Source organism: Symsagittifera roscoffensis, chromosome 3 (genome assembly GCF_963678635.1).
Source record: "Symsagittifera roscoffensis chromosome 3, txSymRosc1.1, whole genome shotgun sequence".
In the NCBI taxonomy this organism is placed as follows: domain Eukaryota; kingdom Metazoa; phylum Xenacoelomorpha; order Acoela; family Convolutidae; genus Symsagittifera; species Symsagittifera roscoffensis.
This window is the reverse complement of record NC_087064.1, coordinates 57,202,074-57,222,296: the sequence shown is the minus strand read 5'-3', so window position 1 is coordinate 57,222,296 and position 20,223 is coordinate 57,202,074. Positions and strand designations below refer to the sequence as shown.

The 20,223-nt window shown below is 37.0% G+C and overlaps 1 protein-coding gene across 1 annotated transcript; it reads left to right on the top strand.

The window, feature by feature from the left end:
• Nucleotides 1-1,481: 1,481 nt before the first annotated feature.
• LOC134841767 (uncharacterized) lies at nt 1,482-13,857 on the top strand. The gene is made up of 11 exons (XM_063857803.1): nt 1,482-1,671; nt 8,895-9,135; nt 9,243-9,396; nt 9,674-9,859; nt 10,140-10,370; nt 10,738-10,935; nt 11,239-11,424; nt 11,722-11,866; nt 12,219-12,507; nt 12,803-12,938; nt 13,741-13,857. Exons 2-11 carry the CDS (start codon nt 8,915-8,917, stop codon nt 13,855-13,857), a joined length of 1,863 nt encoding a protein of 620 aa, XP_063713873.1. The 5' UTR covers nt 1,482-1,671; nt 8,895-8,914.
• Nucleotides 13,858-20,223: the final 6,366 nt, after the last annotated feature.

Here is a 20,223-nt window from a genome sequence, read left to right as displayed (position 1 = left end):
TTTCTGTGCCACAGGCAAAGTGTCGAAAAACAGGCCAGAAATTGCGTTTATAGGCAGTTTTTAGAAAGTTCGAATTTTAAAAAGACATCGCGCTTTTTGGCGAAACCCCCATTATCAAACTTATTATTATAATGGCGCCCAAAGCACCTTAAAAATCATTTTATGGCGGGTCAAAAAATTAGTACCAGGACCCTTTGGAAAAAATTTGGCAACCAAAATTGATGGGGCGGTCGCCCATCTTCGGCACGCTTTCGTCTTTTTTCTATAGAACACCTCTCCAACAAGGTTTGCCATGTTGATATATGCTTTTTAGTAATTCACCAACCATTTAACAAAGTTTCATTTCTATATCTGAGTAGGTGCCGAGAAAATGAACTTAGAGTGAAGACAGTTTTGTTCATTTGCTCAGTTGCCCAAGACTATATTTTTAAAAAAAAATGTATAATTACCTTGAAAATCTACCTACCTACTCGAAAAAAGAAATACTGGATATCGGATCTGCTGCAAAACAAGAGCAAAATGGACAAAATTCGGGTTTTGTTACTTTGAAACCAAGAAAAAAATGTGTCAGGGTTAAGCTGGGTCTGACAAGCGAAGAAGCCATAAAAACGTATCATTTTTGAAGCTTCCGTAGACACTTCTTACTTCTTGTATTTACTTTTGCAACCCCCAAAATTTTAATTTAATTAACTCAATTTCAAGTTCAATCACCCGAAAGGAGTATCTTAACAAGTGTCGAATGGCATATGTTGGTGATCACGATGATATTGTTTTGACACTTTAATGCGTCGTTACAATTGTTTTCAGGTCTTGATAAACCAATTCAACCTTACATTATTGCATACTTGTACGAGTTTTTCGACCTTGTTTCCGAGTTTATTAAATCATAACAATTTTGGGGGTCTCAAAGATTCATCAATTTCTTGTTAAAAACAATAACATTTGGATTAGTCAAACTTAATTTAAATTTTGTCACAAAATGACAAGAAAATGCCGCTAAAGGTTCTCTACACTTAATTACTTCAAAGCCAATTTGCGGCTTTTAATGTGGTAAAGTTTTGATTCCATTACCGGAATATAGAAACCCCTCTGACGAAACAGGGGTTGCCCAAATAGTACCAGCAGGTTATTCTAATTTAAAATAACAAACTTTAGAATGGGTTCGGCTAATTTAATGACTGTTGACGTGGAAAAATATTAACAAGCTCATAACTGATCGACAGATTTTGTTCCACTTGGGTGAAAAAGTGTGTTTAGATACGCTTGGGGTTATTATTGCAGATTAAAGGTAAAGGTCAAAGCTGCCCAGTCAGAATTAATTGGCCGCTCTCCAGAATCTAAAAACCGCAATCCAACTTTAAAATCGGTTTCATGATATTTTTTGTAGTGCCGCGACATTTCGATAAATTTGAGGCACACTTTGTGAAGAACCTCAATTGTTGATAGCTGAATTATCATTTTCCTTTCAGACCGAACGTGGGTCGACCGAAGTAATAAATCATTTGAAGCAAGATTCATTCATTCAACTGACGTTCGATTGGCTTCTGAGTTCACACAAAGTGGCTGAATTGATTGGTCTAGTGTTGAGCAAAACGGAAACCCGAAACGAGTCTCGTTGCCGTCTTGATTTTGTTCACTTCTTGACCGACAGATGTTTTAATCAGAAAATAGGTAAGTGCTGCACAAAAAAGTTATCAAAACAAAAATTAACTATCCGGCAGCTATAAAGTTTTCATTTGATCAAAAAGTTTTTTTTATAAAAAAAGTAAAATTAGTGGCCGTCTTGAATTGAAAGTAGCCAAAGTGTCTTAACTTTAATTATGCTGAGCTGTCTGGCATATTTGGGCTGAAAAGTTTCTTAAAAACTTTGTTCTCTTTTCAAGGCCCTTTTATTTCTTTAAAAAGAAAATTCCACTTTTGATAAGTTTTTCTTCGTTTTTTTACATGCTTTAATTACCTAAACACACAGACAGCAATTGAATGCATGCTTTTGAGCAATTAGCAAGCGGTTTCACGAGCGCTTACTTTCCAAACTCACATGGTTTTTTGTCAGCACGGGGTTTGCATCAAATATCTCAACCAGAGAGCCAATGACTTAATCACTAGCCATCAGCTCCATACTACTTGTTCACAAAACAATTATGACAAAAACTGCAATTAGATAGTGAATGTCAACTAAATATTTTCTAACAATCGGTCGGTCCCTCCATCACGAGGGACGCCACCTCTCGCCTCACAGAGTTTTACTGCATTTTTGTCTCAACTCCAGTTGTAATTTAGTTCTCATTTTGTTCCTCAAATAGGAGGAACTGCTACTTTTAGTTTTGTGTGACGCTCAATACGGTGGTGTCCCTCATGATGCAGGGACCGAATGTTTGAATTATATTTTCAGCCAATCAGCACTGAGTGTATTCAAAAAATTCCAAGAAATTGCGAAAATCTCACAGAAAGCGAATAAATTCCGCCCATTAAAAGCAGTGTTTACCGAACAAAAAATCAGCACATCATGAATTTCGAAAATTGCGAAACCGAAGTCAGGTATTGAAAAGAATTTCAACCAATTTACGAAAAAAAATGAAAAACAAAACCAAAAAAATTATTGTATATCTGCACGAATTATACAGCATGATAAAAATGTTTTTTTTTGTTGCAGCTAATTCTACTTCATACAGTTAAAAGAATAAAAGGATAAAAGTGAATTAATCTAAAGTTAAAGCATTAAAATACTGACGAAGCATTATCTCCACCGGACAAAATGAAAGAGTGAAGGTCAGATATACGTGACCTGTTAGATTGATTACATAAATCATTTAGCTAAACTAGAATAGATATAAAAAGGAATCACATCCCAGCAAAACCCAAATTTGTTTTCTGTTTACAATGATTCCAGCTTAAGAGAGGATTTTGTTTTTGGGTGTGATATTTTTCCTTGTTTTATTTTTCACTCAAATTTTAATGCCACAAAAAAATCATCGAAATGGGTCGAGTGAAAAGTTCGAGCATCGAGTAAATGACACAGAAAAATTTCAAACAAAGTAAACTAAAAATCAAAAATTTGAAACCAGTTTTTCTCGGCATTGGGACAATTTTCTCAATGCCGAGAAAAATTGGTTGAGATATCTGAGTTTTGGTCTAAAAACGAGCGAGTAAGTCGATCGGGTATTATTCACAATCACAACCACATTAAAGTTTTGAATTCTTTTTTGAAGGAGTTTGAGCGAACAATAGCATTTTTTGGCTTCTGCATTCCCACAAGTTCAGTTTATAATGGTGCCGAATGTGCCCATGGATGTCGTAAACTAATGTCAAAGGGGACCCAAATTTTTTGAAGTTTCCGGGACTCTATTTGGGAAAAAATAGAGGATTGCTTTTAGGTTGAGATTTAAACTTTTTTTGCTCAGCATGAATTACAGCTCCGGAGGAGATTTTATGTCGAGGCTCTTTTTAAAATAAACGTGGAGTATGAAATCGCTAACTTAATTACACAACTTTCAATTCATAATACGTCTGAAGTGTTTTAGAAAAAAAACCGTACCCAAATTATTTAGTTTTCTTCACCACAAATGTTGATTGATTTAATACATATCTTTTTATTTTTATTTTTTTTTCAGATTACTACGAGAAAAATTGTTGAATACCCAAGCTCTTTCTTATTTCACTTTGATTTGAATTGCTTAGAATATAAACTTTACCTTCTTTTGTTTACCTTTTCAACGAGGACAATTGATTGATTGATTGATGAACTACCAATGATTTTCAAGCAATTTATTTTTTCGTCAGAAAACTGGTCAACTCAAATTATTCAGAGAGCAATTTGCAAACAAAATTGTGTAGTTTGTTGTTCACTTGAGAAATGGTTCACAAACTTACTAAATGGTAACAAACTCTCTTAATAGCATAAATCATCTCATTTTCAACTCTGTTCACAAGTGGTTTTGACTGGCTCATCTGTTGAGCTCGCCTTACTAGTTAACAAGCTAACTTATTATTAATTATTACTACTGATTGTTTTTTGTAAAGGTGTTTTGTCCGGCGCTGAAACGCACACCATGATTTAGTTTTCAGTTTATAGGCGTCAGCAAAGTTCTGTGTTAATCATGTACCACGACTGCAATTGCTTTTAACTCTTCATACCTCTCAGAAGTTTTCACTTTTGGAGTTTATGATAAGTATGTGTAAGTTTGGACCGCAAACCGCACTTGAGAACTCCTCTTAATACAAACTTCAACCCAAAAGATAGCAGAAGATCAAAGTAAGGACGATAAAATGTCAAATATGGTTGATTTTGTTTCCTTTTTCAGTCAAAGATGATGAAATAGTTTTGGTGCATTGCTTGTTCACATGTGTTAATATCTTTTACAATGAGCTAGAATTCAGGCATCACTAAAAAATTGTTAGAAACTAGTGTACATAATATGCATAGCTGAAAGTTAGCCAATAATTTCCCAGCTCTGAACAGGGGAGGCGGGATGTGAACTTGGGGAGGGGGGGTGGTGGGTAACAAGCATAGTTAACGAGGATAGTTGACATGGTCTAATGAATTTTTTATTTTTGACAATATTTGAATTTTGACATTGTTTCGATTTTTATGCTAGTCGATGCAATTTTCAATTTAAAATTTTTTATACAAGTTGAGCTTTAAGCTAGTCGATACAACGTCATTTTTTTGCCTGTTTGCAAGCTGAATTCAACAAATTAAGTTCTAAAACAATCTAACTTAAACCAAAGCTTTTTCCAGATGTATTTTATTCAAAATTATGTTTTTGGAACATCACTTTGTCCTCTCGAAGATTCAAGGCATGCAAACCAAAAGCGTAATTTGATATTCCAAGAAAAAGTCACGACAAAAAACAGAAGAGGGCAACGTTTCAAAGAGTTTCATTTCATAGAATTCTGCGCAAAAAAACTCTGATACTTGAGACCGGAAACTTCTGTAGGTTTTGCAAAGTAATCATTCATTTCTATTGATGATATAATTTGGATAGTAATAAAATCAAACGTTTATTAATTTATGTTTTCAGAGAAAATGATCTCTGCTACTAATTGTCGAATTCGTTTTGCGAGCATCATTGATTAATTAAATGAGCATGCATTATCGTTCGATGATAGAAAACAGTCCAAAACGAATCAGTCCCATAAAAGTACAAAAATGAACAAAAAACTGACCAAGCAACATAAAAAACAAAAAAAAATGATCATATCAACAGTTTTGCGAGCTTGCCAACAGAGGTTTGGATTCTGGTGACAGAATAAAGTATCCCATACGAAAGTATCCCATTACAAAATATCCCATACCAATATATCCCAATGGGCACAATAGCCCATGCCAATATAGCCCATGTCAATTAAAATATCCCATAGAGGATTAAAAATTAATTTATGATATAGATTACCAGAGATTGGTGCATATATCTATATTGCAATTGAAAAGAGACCCAAGTCAACTGCCTACAATATTTCGAGACGCCATATAGAGCTAGTGCTAATGATAACAGACTCTTTTTTAGGGATTAGAATTTATTTTTCAATCTGTTAATGGAGTCATAATTGAGAAAATTTTGATAATGAAACACAACGCAAAGATTTATCCTTACACATATCTACGGTAAAACTCAACAAGGCAAAGCGTTACTTATCTTGGAAGGACACGAGTTCACTAAAAAGTGAGTCTTTAAATCTACCACTCACTGGCGTTGTGCAAAATGGCGTTCACATGCATGCCCAATGATTCGTATAACTTGCGACGAAACCATTATTTCATTCAATCACGAGCACATCCATGAGTTTAACCACGGTCGAGTAGAAGCAAGGCGTAGATTTAATCTGTCTAAGAAATCGTTCCAAATTGGTTGAAGGAAGATTATTTGCCGTAATTGATATATTACTACGAGCAAGAATTATCACTTTGTACTTTATATGGCGTGTGGAGGGATTAATTTCACAAAATAAATCTCAAATAGAAAAGCAAAATTCATTTTATTTTCTATTGTATTCAACTTTTATAATTACTTTTCCATAGACCTTAAAAGGCAGCCCGTAAATTCATGGCTTTGTCCTGATACGAGCAGTTTTGTTTATCTTTTGTTATCTTTCAACGTATAAAACAAAGCTTCAATAAAGTGTTATGCTTTGTGACCTCGGTGTAGTAGTTTCGATTTTTGCAAATTTGTAGTTTTTTGTAGTTTTCTAACAGTCAAAGTTCATTGTTCTCAATCGTTTGGTTTTGGGAGAAATCATTTTTTGCAGAAATAAAAAAAATTTGTGGGAATTTTTGTGGATACAAACAATGGTTATATTGTCAAAAAAATGCTCGAAAAATTTAAAATCAACAATAAAGCAAAAAAATGTGTTGAAATATTGGTCTAAAATGGTGCAACGTTATCAAAGTTGGTATTCATTCACTTCGTGAGCGAGAAAATTATTAAGAAGATTGAAAAAATATTTTCGATACAATCAAAAATTTTGACCAATTGCTCAACTCAACGCATGGGTTGACCTTCTTTTTCCAAATATCATTAGAGAATTCGAATTATGGAATATTTTTTCTAATTCTACAATTAAAGAAAAAGCTCTCATCTGATTCTACGGTACTACCGTTTCTGGTTCCTTCAGGAGATTTTTTTTTTAAAGAATCTACTACTTGCAGCCAGCAAAATTGCGGAACGAACAAATATGCGTTGAACATTTTTGGTTTTGAGAAAAAAAATGATTTATAGCGTGATCTGTTCTTAAAAACAATAAAATTTTTACGCAATTATTTTGACCATGAATTATCGCTAGGAATAAAACTGAACGAACTATGTGGTCTTGCAAGAGCAGATCACGACATCTACTAAGTATTTCTTGAAAAATTTTTTCACAATACAGTTTTTTTTACCTCAAAAAACTTTTTTATAGGACTAATATTTTCAGTTTACAGATTAAAACTTTTCATCCAGCAAAACTTCTTAATGAAAAAATCTACATGAAGTATTTTCCTTTTTTTTTCTTACAAAACAAAATTTAGCACCCCAGTTTGAGGTTCAAAAAAATAAACATAGCCCAAAAAACTTTGCTAAGCCATAAAATAAATTTATAGTGGCTCAAAGCAAACGTTTTCACCTCAGTAGAGTGGGTCGAGACAGTCGAGACATACCGGATTTTGGGTGAGCCGGTTGAAACATCATCTAGCTGGGCTGAGTAAAGGTGTATTATTTTATCTTCGACTGAGAAATTCTACACAATTGAGACTTGACTGAACTCGGTTGAGTCATTAAAAACCTGTCAGAGTTGTATCGAGCAAATTTAAGTATATTACTTCAGTTGAGAAAGTCAAAACGTACCACTTTTTGGCGAACAAGGTTAAAACACACCCAATACTGGTCGAAAAAGCCAAAACACAGATCGTTTTTTTTCTGCTATTTCCATTTTCTCGTGGGTTCCAGTGATTTTCATTCGACCACCAGTGATTTTTTGGCACTTTCTTCAGTTCTTAATCAATTTTTCCATCCAATTTGTTTCTCTTACAGTTATGTTTTATGTCCTAACCGCTCTGTCTATTTATAATTTTCCAACCTTTCAGCCAGACTAGTGAAACTTTTTTCACTCATTTCAAATTTTTTTGCTAGTTGAAAAGATTTTTTACAAGTCAGAAAATTATTCATCAAATCAGCGAAAAAAATAATCAGCTCAAAAATCTTTCGGCAAAGATTTTTAGCACAAAAATTGAGCGCGACATGGATGGAAAGAAGTGGAAAATTTTTAAGTGTGCACTTACTTGCTTTTTGTTTTTGAACAAATATCTACCAAAAGTGAGCATGATGCTTGCGGAAACATCAAAAATACGAATCATTCATATGCATCTTTATAAGTCAGAAAACTATCCAAGAGAGGGGTTGAACAAAGTACAGAATGGAATTTATAGTAAAGCCTAAATTTTAGTTTTGAGAATGGTGTGGCTCAGGGGCGGATTTAGGGGGGGGGGGGGGGGCGGGGGGTTTGGAACTCAGCTGTTTGTTTGGTGGAGAGTGGCAACTTATAACGGATGACAGTAACTGTTTTGCAGACAAAGCGCTCAAATATGTCGAAATGTATTCAGATACCGACAAGAATGGGTTATCCTTCACTATGTATCCTTCACTACATAATGACAAGTAATTAATACTAGAAAATATAGTTTTTTTTTAAAATTTTTTTTCATGCAAAGTTAAACAAATTTGGGTTCATCTTATATATTGCTAATATCAAAGTCTGGATCTTTTCTTTGTTCAGTTATACCATCACCCCCCCCCCCCCCTCCCCTCCCTTCCCACCCCCTAAATCAGGGGCGAATTTAGGGGGGGGGGGCGGACGCCTTTTCTCTCAGGGATTCGAACCCCTGCCAACCCAAAGGGTCCCCCTTTGGTACTTTTTAAGAAAACCATTTTTGGCCGACCGACCCTAAAATTTTTCTAAAGGCGCCTTTGGCGCCAATATATACTAATTTTGAGGGGGAGCGCGCGCCAAAAAAACGCGTTTTTTTTTTGTCAAAATTTTCCAAAAAGTGCCCAAAAACGGCTTTTTTAACCTGTTTTTTCAAAAAATTGCCTGCGGCGCATAAAATTTGGCCAAAACAGGGTCTTTTTACTGGTTTGAGAGAGCTCGGAAAATCAATCTGATCGACCTAAAAAAAAAGGTCGTCAAAATTTTCGAATTTTTTTTGAAAATCCGCCCCCCCCTCGAGAAAATCCTAGATCCGCCCCTGGTGTAGCTCCAGTTTTCACCATTAGTCTGACTATTCTGAGGGTTGTCCTTCGCTGATTTCGACCCACATATGAGAAGAAACTGTGGGGCTGAAATCTCAGCTTGAGTGCAGCAAGGTTTAACAACTGTCAAAACTGTAAGCAAAGATACAACAAAAGTAAAGTTAATTTTAGCATCGACTCTGGAAACAACCATGCGAAAAAGCAATCGGAAATTCTTCGTCTATTCATTCGACAGCAAAATGGACAACAGGCCTCTGAAGAAACTCAGCTGTTCGTTTGGTGGAGAGTGGCAACTTATAACGGATGACAGAAACTGTTTTGCAGACAAAGCGCTCAAATATGTCGAAATGTATTCAGATACCGACAAGAATGGGTTATCCTTCACTATGTATCCTTCACTACATAATGACAAGTAATTAATACTAGAAAATATAGTTTTTTTTTAAATTTTTTAAATTAATACTAGAAAATATAGTTTTTTTTTAAATTTTTTTTCATGCAAATTATTTTATATTTTAGGTCGAAAGTGGTGGAAAGCGCCGAAATATGTACGCCTTTATCTATTAGAAGGAGTAAACAGGAGCATATTGGAACTTACTCGGATAACTTTGGGGCACTTTGCCTCAATGTCAATTTGAGTTTAATTGATGGAAATGATCAGAAAACTGTTTTGGTTTGTTTTACTTGCTTTAGTTGAGATATATTGTTGTGCTTATAATTTCTGGCCGTTCCCCAAGCTAGACTAACTATGTCATTGAACTATGTCATTGATTTGATGCAATGATGTTTTATCTGATTTTAAGTTAGCATGTTGAATCAGAGGCACAATAGAGGTTTTCTCGTGATTAAATAAAATCAATAGCATCAATAACCATAAATGGACTTGAAAATGAAAGGGTTAAATACTCTTTAATATTCTCTAATAGATAAAAATATTTATTTTTTATTAGGAAAAAGGCAGCATTCCGTTTTGTCCAAGCAGAACTGTTCCTTCTAGAAGTTCTAAAACCCTCGACTCGATCCGGAGTGAGGAGGGCAGGTGTCTGAGTGGGAACAAGATGACGTCATCACAACTGAGACAGCAGCTAGAAGGGGAACTGCAGACAATGGCCATACAAGCAGAGCACCATCTCAATGTGAGTAAAAATATGGAACTGTAATTGGCACTAAAACGAAATAAGTGAAAAAAAGAGAATACAACGAAGAAAAAATACCACACTCGTTCATGCGCAATTTGTTTTCCTGGAACTTCAAGATGTCGAAATTACAGTTTTTTGATTTTTGGTTTAAAATTTCACAGACTCACACGCTGTAAGGCCAAGTTTTAGGAGCTAAAAACCCGGCATTCGTTTTTAACACATGCTTGCTGATTTTAGTAGGAAGTTTAAATCTCATGATAAGTTTTTTTTCTCATAGATAGTGGACTTGAATCCCAATTGTCCCTTCGACGACCAAACATGTGACGTATGTAGTCTGGACTCTCTCCTGGCCAAACTCTCCTCCCTGGATGACAATGACAGTGACCACCAACTGCTTCACTACCCTCTTGAGAGAGGACAAGTCACCTGGAGGACATCAACTATTAAGTACAGTCAAGAGGCGCATCTCATTAGGACACAGTTCAACACGTCAACTCAGGCAGAGAGGGTGAGTTCTACATAAAAAATGTTGAATTACAGTCCGACAATATGGAAAATATTGAGCAGATCTCAAGTTTTATCGCAATTCAAGTTCTTCGAACCATTCACATGTTCTTACCATAATATTGAATGTTTTTCCTCGTCACAAGGTCAAAACTCGATTACTTATCATCACGGTACGTATCACTCGGGATGATAAGCATTCAATTTTTGATCTAATGACATGGTGGTCACTCAGTTGGTGGTCACATATTGCCAAATCAGGTGTTATACTCTCTGCCATTCTACAAAGGACTTGTTTGAACTCTGAGATCTGACATGAGTTCTGCTCACGCATTCAAAGATTCATAAAAATACGTTTTTTTTTGTTTCAGAAAAGTCTGCAAGACTCCATTTGTCTGACCAATGCTCTGGAAGTGAACTGGAAGAAGGCCTTCTCTAGTGGATCTCGGTTTAAGTGGCTCTACTACTTGGATTCCAAGACTAGATTCGTTAGGAGCTACCCTGGATTCACACTGGCCGACCCAGAATCTTGCAACGAACCGAAAGTTCATGACAGTGCAACTGAGAGGGTGAATTTTTACTAACTAACATTATTTTAGACAAGATTCAAGTTAATAATGCTTAGTGTCTCCGAAAAAAAAATGTCAAGTTTTTGTTTAAAAAAATTAATATGGATGGCTCTAAATTTGTATTTTAAACACGCGGGTATATATCTTGTAGATTTAAAAATAGGCAAATAATACGGCGATTACTGGTGCATCAGTCAAATGTTTGCTTGCTCATCAACAAGGTTTACTCGATGAAATGACAAATCAACAACAATTTCAATTTAAGTTTAAAATTATTTTGTTACCTTGTTTGTTTTGTTCCAGGTGTTTGCCTCTATCCAGTCTCCGGCCAAAAGAGTGGTTCTGGTAGCAAGTCACTCGAATAAAGGGACTAAATCAAGCTCTCTTCTCTCTAATCTGCTGCTTGCCCTCTTCGATACAATCACGAGCAATGATCTCTTCCAGTTTGTTAATACTGAAAGCCCATCCATGCCCTTCCAACTAGAGCAGGTGAACATTATGACCCATTGCCAAACAAATTTCATAATAAGCGCTATCAATTTTAAACTTATGTATGGTTTGGTCGAAGTATTATCACGTATCGTTCCTCAAGGAGCAAGTATCAATGGATTAGTTGTTATTGAAAAATAGTGAAAGTTGAATGAAAAAGAATTGAGTTTTTTAATTTTAGGAGAGCTCGAAAAAATCAATTTTTGATGGCATTGAAAACACGCAGACAAAAATTGTGCCGCAATCTTTCATACTATTAGTGACTGCTCGTTGAACTGCAACTTGCTAAACTTTCAGATGCGAGAAGCAGACAGGGCTCGTGTGAGACAGCAGATGGTATTTGCGGAGAGTGGAGTAACAGAGGGAAATCAGATCTCAACTATGGTGGAGAGGGCATTCCAACTACTCAACTACAACAGCGACAACCGCTACCAACAAAATGGTACACATAGACATCGGATCATTTTAAAAACCAACTTTATGACTCCGAGAACGGAAATACCCACCCCAAAAAGTGAACATAATAACGAATACCCTTTTGAAACCAGGGAAATTTTTTTAAATCACTCCCAGCCCTTCATTCAAAGGGAAGTTTTGAGGCGTTTAAAGGTAAAATGGAATTTTTACATGCTAGTTCTAGTACAATAAGTTTGAAACAATAAGCGTCACTTTTCTTATTTATTGATTGACAATAAAGCACACAATTCATATGTAAAAAAATACAATGGGCTTAAAATTAGTAAGCGATAAGTTGCCAATGACCTTTTATGTCCATTTCCTGATGTTTTCCTTAGCATGCGTCAAAGTTCTGCTTCTGATCATCGACCACACAATTGACTTGACCCTCCTAAACCAGGTGAAACATCTCAACTCTCTGTCAACCAATCAAGTTCGAGTGTTTGTCTACTCAGTCGGATTAGCCAATCAGGATTCAGTAGCAAGACAGGTGGCTTGTGACAATTTCGGCGCCTGGTACAAAATGGACAGTCAATCGGATTTGGTCGTGGCACGAGAATACTACACGATGCTGGCAGAGCCAAATTTCGCCTCTCAGGTCACTTGGACCAAACAGGACCCTGTTGGGTACGTTGAAATTCTTGCACATGTTTCGCCCCCGTACCATTAGAAAACTCATCAAAAAATTTCGAATTCTTTAATTTTTGTGGATTTTTAAAACCTTTTCGCAGTAATTAGTTGCACGAAAATTCCGGGGGAAAATTTAGGCCACAACTCGTCAGTAAAAACTAGGGTTTAAAAATTGGCTCACCCCGGACAAAAACAAAGACACCTCAATTTTCAATAGTCAAAACTTGAAATTGCCCTTGAAGATTGTGAAGCTTTTCTGCTCAACTTTTTTCTCTCATAGGTCTAATTTTAGATTCGATGCTAACTCTCAACTAGGAGCGTGTGTTCCCGTGGTTACTATTTCCAAACTGGGCACCGCCAAAATGCAGGGAACAGTTTGTGGGTCAATTGATGAAACGAGCTTCTTCCAATTTCCAAATGCACTTGCGGTAAGGCACTTAATCAGTCAATAGGACAAGGTTCAAAAAGAGTTGCAATTTAAAGGGACTTAGAAACAGTTTTTGTTCCGACCACGAAGCGGAAACCAACTTTGAATTCAGCTGTAATTTCCCTGGCAACTTCAGGTACCCCACAGAAATTTTTTAGAAAGTTGAGTGATATATATATCATCATATATATCGTTTAAAAGCGGCGTCTTCAGCCGTGATTCGAATTGCCAAGGAAAATTCCCGACAAATTGTCTCAGTGTCGTTGTCTCAGTGAGTTTAAACCAATACCTCCCAAAAGAGAAAAGAGTTGAAGAATAATAGTAAAGATAAGCTACTAAGAATACTAACAATTCTGCGCATCTAAGAAAAGTGAAAAAAAAAAATGATTATAATGGATTTTTGTGGTCTAAAACATTGTCAATATAATCGATTCTCATGTTAATCTTAGACAACAAAATTGGGCAAAAAAACGGATTTAAATCCATTTTTTTCTGGCAAAAACATAATGCATTAAAATTCATTCACTTGAAATCCATTATAATGGATAATAAAACAAGTATTTTTTTCCACTTTATTTCCGTTTCCCGTCGTGCAAAATTTTGCAAGATAATCTGCATGGAACAAATGAGTCATGCAAAATCTTTGTTGACCTCTCTCCCCTAACATTTGGCCCTTTGCTCCCTTACAACCCCCATTCCAACGTTTGCCTCTTTGCCCCCACCCCTTCCCACACTTGAACCCCCTCCCATTCTCTGATCCGGTTCAGGTATGGTGAGTGTAGTGTGTGTGTGTGTGAGTGTAGTGTGTGTGTGGGGGGGATTCAGTTGGGATTCATTTGGTGGATGGGGTTGGTTCAGGTGGAGGCAGGGTTGGGGGTTGGGATTGGTTCAGGTGGGGGATGGAAGCGGGTAATTGTTGAAAGGAACAGAATTCAGCTATTGAGTAACATAAAAAGGAAAAAAATATATCAAATTTTTCAAATAATCAAAAATAACCAATTTTAGTTTACAACGTAGAAAAGACTTTAGGTGCGTTGGAATTCGCATCACAACAAAGTGAGAAAAATCAATTATAATTGAGTTTTATGTCAGTTTCCACAAAAGTAAAAAAAATGGATTAAAATGGATTAAGAATGGATTTTGTTTCCTCGAAAAATAGTAATATTAAAATCCATTTTTAATTGAGTATAATCGATTTTTTTTTTATTTTTGTGGACACTGTCAGTGAAACTCAATTATAAACGATTACTTCTTGAACACCGAGTAGTGTTCAAGGCGTAATCGAAAGTGTCTTTTTAAAAAGTAATAATTTGGTTATTAGTTTGAATACAGAAAAAAAACATCTCGTTAAACTCATAATCAGATCATATTCACTTAGGTACTCATAATTTAGATCAAATAAAACCCCAACTTTCTGTTGAGTCAGACCCCAACGGCATCGATTTTATCAGCTTGTATTCTCACAACTAAAATTAGCTTAATGATTACCTTAGTTGAGTCAATCAAGCGCTTCAAAAGTTTATAAAAGTCAGGCAAATCTGTTTGAGTGCTAATCAGTCGTAAATTTGGGTCAAGTTGCCTTTTGAGCAATATATGGTATCTCAAGGAGCCATGGGAGCAAAACTGTCAAGCTCAAAACTATTTAAGTTTGTTAGCCTAGTCGTAAAAGTTATCTTAGGGATGAGTTAAGTTAAGCGGAAACTGTAGAATCGAACTTTGAACTTTTCTACTTTGAAATTATTGAATGACTATGCTTCTTTTTATTTTATTTTTTTCCCGCTTTTCAAAAAAAATAGGAAAATTTATGCTCGCAGTTCTGTTTTCTGACAAAAATCGACCTTGAAAAAATTGAAAGTTATTTTTGTTTTACTTAAAAACATCAACGCCCTGAGTTCACTTTTGGTTATTTTTAAGCGGCCGGAAGAAAATGCTATTTACAAACTGTTTTCAAATTGATAATAAGTGAACAAAATAATAAGTGAAACTTGCAATGACGTTTTGGTAGAATTCAAATTATTTGTAGAAAAAAAAACTGTTTTTCTTCACTGTCTGTAATGTGATGGACCTCATTAAGGTATCCTGTAAATCGCATTAACACTTGTTATATGCGTTGCGATATCGGTTGAAAACAAGTTGTAATTCAATACTGTATTTTTACTATTGAATTTAGGTTTTCTTATTCTTTTGTTTTGTTGTTGTACTGAGAGTTAGATCAATGTTACGAACTCTGATCTCTCGCTTAATCTCAGTGTCATCACTCACGTATGACCTTGAGCATACCATACAGTAATGATTAAGCACCAAAGGTTAGCTGTACATACGTATATAAATACTGCTACTGCAGTAGCGGTATGACACACCCCCCTCGGTGGAAGAAATAAATTATACAACATAAGTAGGATAATTTATTTAAAAAGAGTTCAATATACTCAGTTCAAAGAAAGTCTCTTGGTTTATTGACGATTTTAGATTAAGGAATTTTCAGTTTTCTTCCAGCTCCATTTCCCAACTCGGGTTCCAATCGACTCCCTCGTCTAGTATAGCGTATCTGAATTTTCGCATGAACAGATGTCTTTCGAGTCGTCGCACTTTTGATTCCATTGGTTTGTCGTTTCGATCTTTGAAATCTCTCAGTTGATTTTTGTATTCTTTAAGTACCTCCTTTAAAAGACCTCCCCCTGTGAGATTTTCTGATATTTCTTTAATTGAGTGCTTTATCGGATCTCCGAATCGTTTAGGTTCTTTGTTTTTCGTTTGTCTGGAGCTTCGTCTAACACCTGACTCTTCCGTACTTGATTCGTCCGAAAATCCTTGTGGTGGTTCGAAATTTGTGTCCATTTCCGAACTTTGTTGTGGATTTCCTCGAATATCGTCCGCAACTCGCTGTACTCCTCTTTTTAACAATTGGTCCGCGTACTTCTCCCATTCGGACGGTGCTAAATTGCGATTGTGAAATGTGTCGACTATGTCTTCTAAAGGAGTGTGAGAGTCAATGCATTTCAATTTCTGCCGCTGTTTAGCCTTTGGCGTAGAACTGGACTGAAATTTGGTGTCTACTCTTTCCGGCTTAGATGTCGATTGCTCCTGTTCTGGGTTGGCTGCAGTCGCAGTTTGGCTTGTCCCCTGTTGCTGCTTGTTTCGGCCTTTCTTTTCCTTTCCGCTCTTCTCCAGCTTGTCTGTGTTATTTTCCTCTATAGTTGATTTTGGGCCCGCCAAATTGGGTTTTGCTCTTTTGACTGCTAGATTCAGACCTCCCCCGGCTTCTGTGTCCTTAGAAGTAACTATTGTTTGGCTTTTCTGAAAACGCTCTGTGGGATTCATTGCATCTGCGATTTCCATTTCTCCTTGAAGTTCGTCTTCTGAGCCCAGCTCCTCGAGTAATTCTGGAGAACTGATTCTCTTAAACTTTTTTGTAGGTTCCAACGATGGACTTTTACTTTTGCTTCGTTGATTTTCTTGTGTCAGTACCGTTTTCGATTGTGCTATGTCCGATTTCCTATAAATCGAACCGGCCGATGTCTTAATTGTTGAGTCCGTTTCTGAAGCGATTTTCCCTTTTAGTGGTCTGGTTAAGGCTTGTCCGCTTTTCCTTAGTGGGTCCTTTCGGAGTATTGTTTTGGGTGGTGATTTACATTGATTTTCTACTTTGTCCTCCACAAATCCTTTCTCCCAAGAGTAGATCATTTCCTTTCGAAGGTCGGGATTGAGTAGCCCTGTCTCGTCCACTAATTTCCTGATATCGTTTTTAGCCGCGTCCCTTCTTTCGTTGTTCCAACGGGCGTTCGCCTCCAACAATTCCTTTAGAGCTTTGGCCCTTTCTTTGTCTCTGTCCGATGTTAACTGCTGCTTGTGCAGTGGGCTTCTATCCCTGCTAAGTTGTCCCTTGCGCACTATTTTGAGATTCTCTCTCGACTGGTCAATTCTCCGTTTCAGTTGGGAGGCCGTCAGTGCTGAGCGTTCCAAGTGTTGTTTGTCTAAATAATCAGAAATATTTAAAAACCTATCCCTCACAATTTTAAATTCTGTTTTTGGTAGTCTGCCGAAATGTGCTTGAAACGGGGATACTTGAAATGTTTTCTGCTTGTTCCACCGTAAATCTCTCATTATAGTGCTGAGGCATAGTTTGATTGATTTATTATTTTCTTCGAGCATCATCACTCCCAGTCTTCTTTTTATAGTTTGGATTGTACGTTCGACCAAACCACAACCTCTGTGGTCCCCCACCGGACAAAATTTTTGCTCGATATTGAATTCCGAACAGAATTTTTTTAGCGTTTTCCCCTTAAAGCCTGAAAATTGGTCCGAACGAATTGATTCAGGGACTCCATGTGTGTCGATATATGATCTCAAGAATTTTACTGTGCACTTTCCACTTGTGGATTTCGTAACCTTCACTGATGGAAATTTTGAGAATCGATCTATAGCTACTAAAAGGTAGATTTTTTTTCCTTTTTGATTTTCTATAGGCCCCGCGTAGTCTAATTGTACCTCCTGTCCCGGCTGCGTGAGCAGTGGCAGTGGTTTTGACGAATTTTTCGAAATAAGGTATTTAACATTCTTACCATATCTGGTACAGCTACGGCACTCCTCTGCCAAATTCACGATGTCCTTATTCATATGAGGCCACCACAGATATTGCGCTGCTCCCAACATAACCTCCTGGCCTGGATGCCCTCGATGTATTCGTTTCAGGACAGCTTGTCTTAGTTGTACTGGAACTGCTAGCCGGTTATTCACCAAGATGCAGTCGTCCTGAACTGCCATCTGTGACCACAACGGATTTGTATAAGGTCCCATCAATTCAAATCCTTGTTTGTCCCCTCTTTCGATCACTCGTCTGAGGCGGTCCATCCACGTGTCTTCTGTGGTCAATTCTGCTAGTAAACTTTTGTCGAACAGTTTTGCTAGATTGTCCAAGGTCTCTACTTGTTGCTGCTTTTGCAGTTTCGTTTTTCCCAGTCCCTTTGGCGGTTCTATTGAGCACACTTCCTCTTCACTCTCCGCCTCTTCTGTGGTTGTTAGGTCCATCTCTATTACTTGCACCTCACTGAGTTTCCGTTCCGCCGATGCTGAACATGATTTGTGTTCCGAGCTGTCCTTGACTTCTTGGGTGTGTGCCACCAGTTCTCTATTTTCCTGAACATTGTCTTCTCCGTCTATTAGCTGCCAGAATGAGAGTAGTCTTTGATCCGCTTCTCTTTGTTGATCCGGTTCCAGCTGCCATTTCACCCGTGATGCATGTCGTGTTTCACTGTCGGAGCTATCTCTGTTTTTCCGGCCCCCTCGAATTATTTTTCTTGTACGCTGAACTGTCTCTCTGATCTCCTCCTCTTCCGAAAGTTCATTTGTGTTGGATAGTGAGCGGTTCCACTTTGGGTCCATTAGACTCTCCTCGCGCTCCTCATTGCGCCATTCTTGTGGTGGGCTCGACCACCAGTCGTATGATCTGTTTCCGTTTCCTGACATCTCGATCCTTGAGTCTGTTTTTTTTTCAATTTCCGGTACTGGTTGTTTTATGATTTTGAATTTATTTAAGACTGACTGTTTGTTGGATTGATTTGACGAAAAAGTGATTTGCTTATGTTGAACTGTTGTGTTTTGCTGTTTTTGCAGTCGTGAAAACTGTTTTCTCTCGTTCCGGTCGAGCTTTGTTCGGTTTTGACCGTTTTGGTTGCTATAGCAACCATTACTTGATGACTGTTTCTTAGCATTCCTTCTAGAACATTCTAGAACGTTTTCGTTCCGTTTGAGCGACCCAATTTCTTTAAGCCTACTGTTCCAGCAGTCGAACGCTTCATGAAAGGAGTTTATTGTCGCTACTACAAACTTTTCGTCTAATTCTGATTCGGGCCAGGGATCGTTGAAGGGATCACGCGATAAATAATCAACTATGCCCATGTCCCTCCCCGGAATGTGAACTATTTTGAACTGATATGGCAGTAACCGGTCAACCCACCGGGTTAAACGTGATTGGTAGGTCTTGTTTGATTTGTTGACATCCAATGCTGTTGTAAACGCTTTATGGTCAGTTGCAATGATAAATGTTGTCCCCAGGAGGTAGTGTTTATATCTATCTACTGCCCAAACAACTGCCAATAACTCCAATTCATTTGTGGAATATTTTTTCTCTTGGGCATTTAGGTATCGGGATGCGAATGAAATTGGGACCCACAGGCCTTCATCATTTTGTTGTTCTAAAGTAGCCCCTAACCCATCATGGCTAGCATCGCATTTAACTCGTGTTTCTCGAGTCGCATCGTAATAATGTACTTTTGTTATACCTGCCACAGCTTCTTTTATAGCATTAAACACTACGATGTGTTCCTCCCCCCACTCAAATTTTTTCACCGGGAATTTCATGTTTTTTAACTGTTTCTTTTGATTCTCTTCTTTTAGAAGTAGTCTTAATTTTTCAGTCAGACTTGCTGCGTTAGGTATAAATTTAGCTAAGTGATTTATGCTTCCCAGGAATGACCTTAGCTGTTTAAGCAATTTCGGCGGGTTTAAATTTACTACTGCTTCCGTTTTAGTGGTTTTTGGTCTAACTCCTGCCTCTGAGAGATGATGACCCAACCAATTCACTTCTTGTTTGAAAAAATCGCATTTTGTTAATTTCAACGCCAAAGTTTCCGCATCCAATTTTTTTAATACTGCTTCTACCAAATTTGCATGTTCAATTTCACTTCCCTTTGACACAATAAGTATGTCATCCAGAAAACAGAACGTGTTTTTAGCGTGGTTGATAGTTCTGTCCATAGCCTTTTGAAATTCAGCTGGCATATCTGCTAAACCATAGAACCCTGTCAGGAATCTGTAGGTTCCAGTTGCTTTTTCACCAACAATGTTGAAGTTGCATTGTCTAGCTGTATCTGCAGCCAATTTTAATTGACTGTACGCATATTTCAAATGTAACACCGAAAAATATAGCGTACCCTTTTTGTTTTCAGTTACGATCTGGCTTACCCCATCAATGAGTTCATCTACATTTGGCATTTGGTATTTGTTTTTGAACAATTGTCTATTGATTGGTTTTGCATCCATAGCCAATTTTATTGAGTCGTCCTTCTTTACTGTTATCACAATCGGAGCGATAAAGCAATCACTTGTACATTTATCAAGTTTTGTTATATGACCTTCTGTCAACAACTTCTCAATTTCTTTTTCGATTTTATCTTGTATGTGAATTGGGATTCTTCTCCCCTTTTCTTGGATCGGACATAATGGATATTTAAATTTTGAACTGACAACGTGATTTTTCGAAATGCCTTGTCTTTCAAATAGGTTTT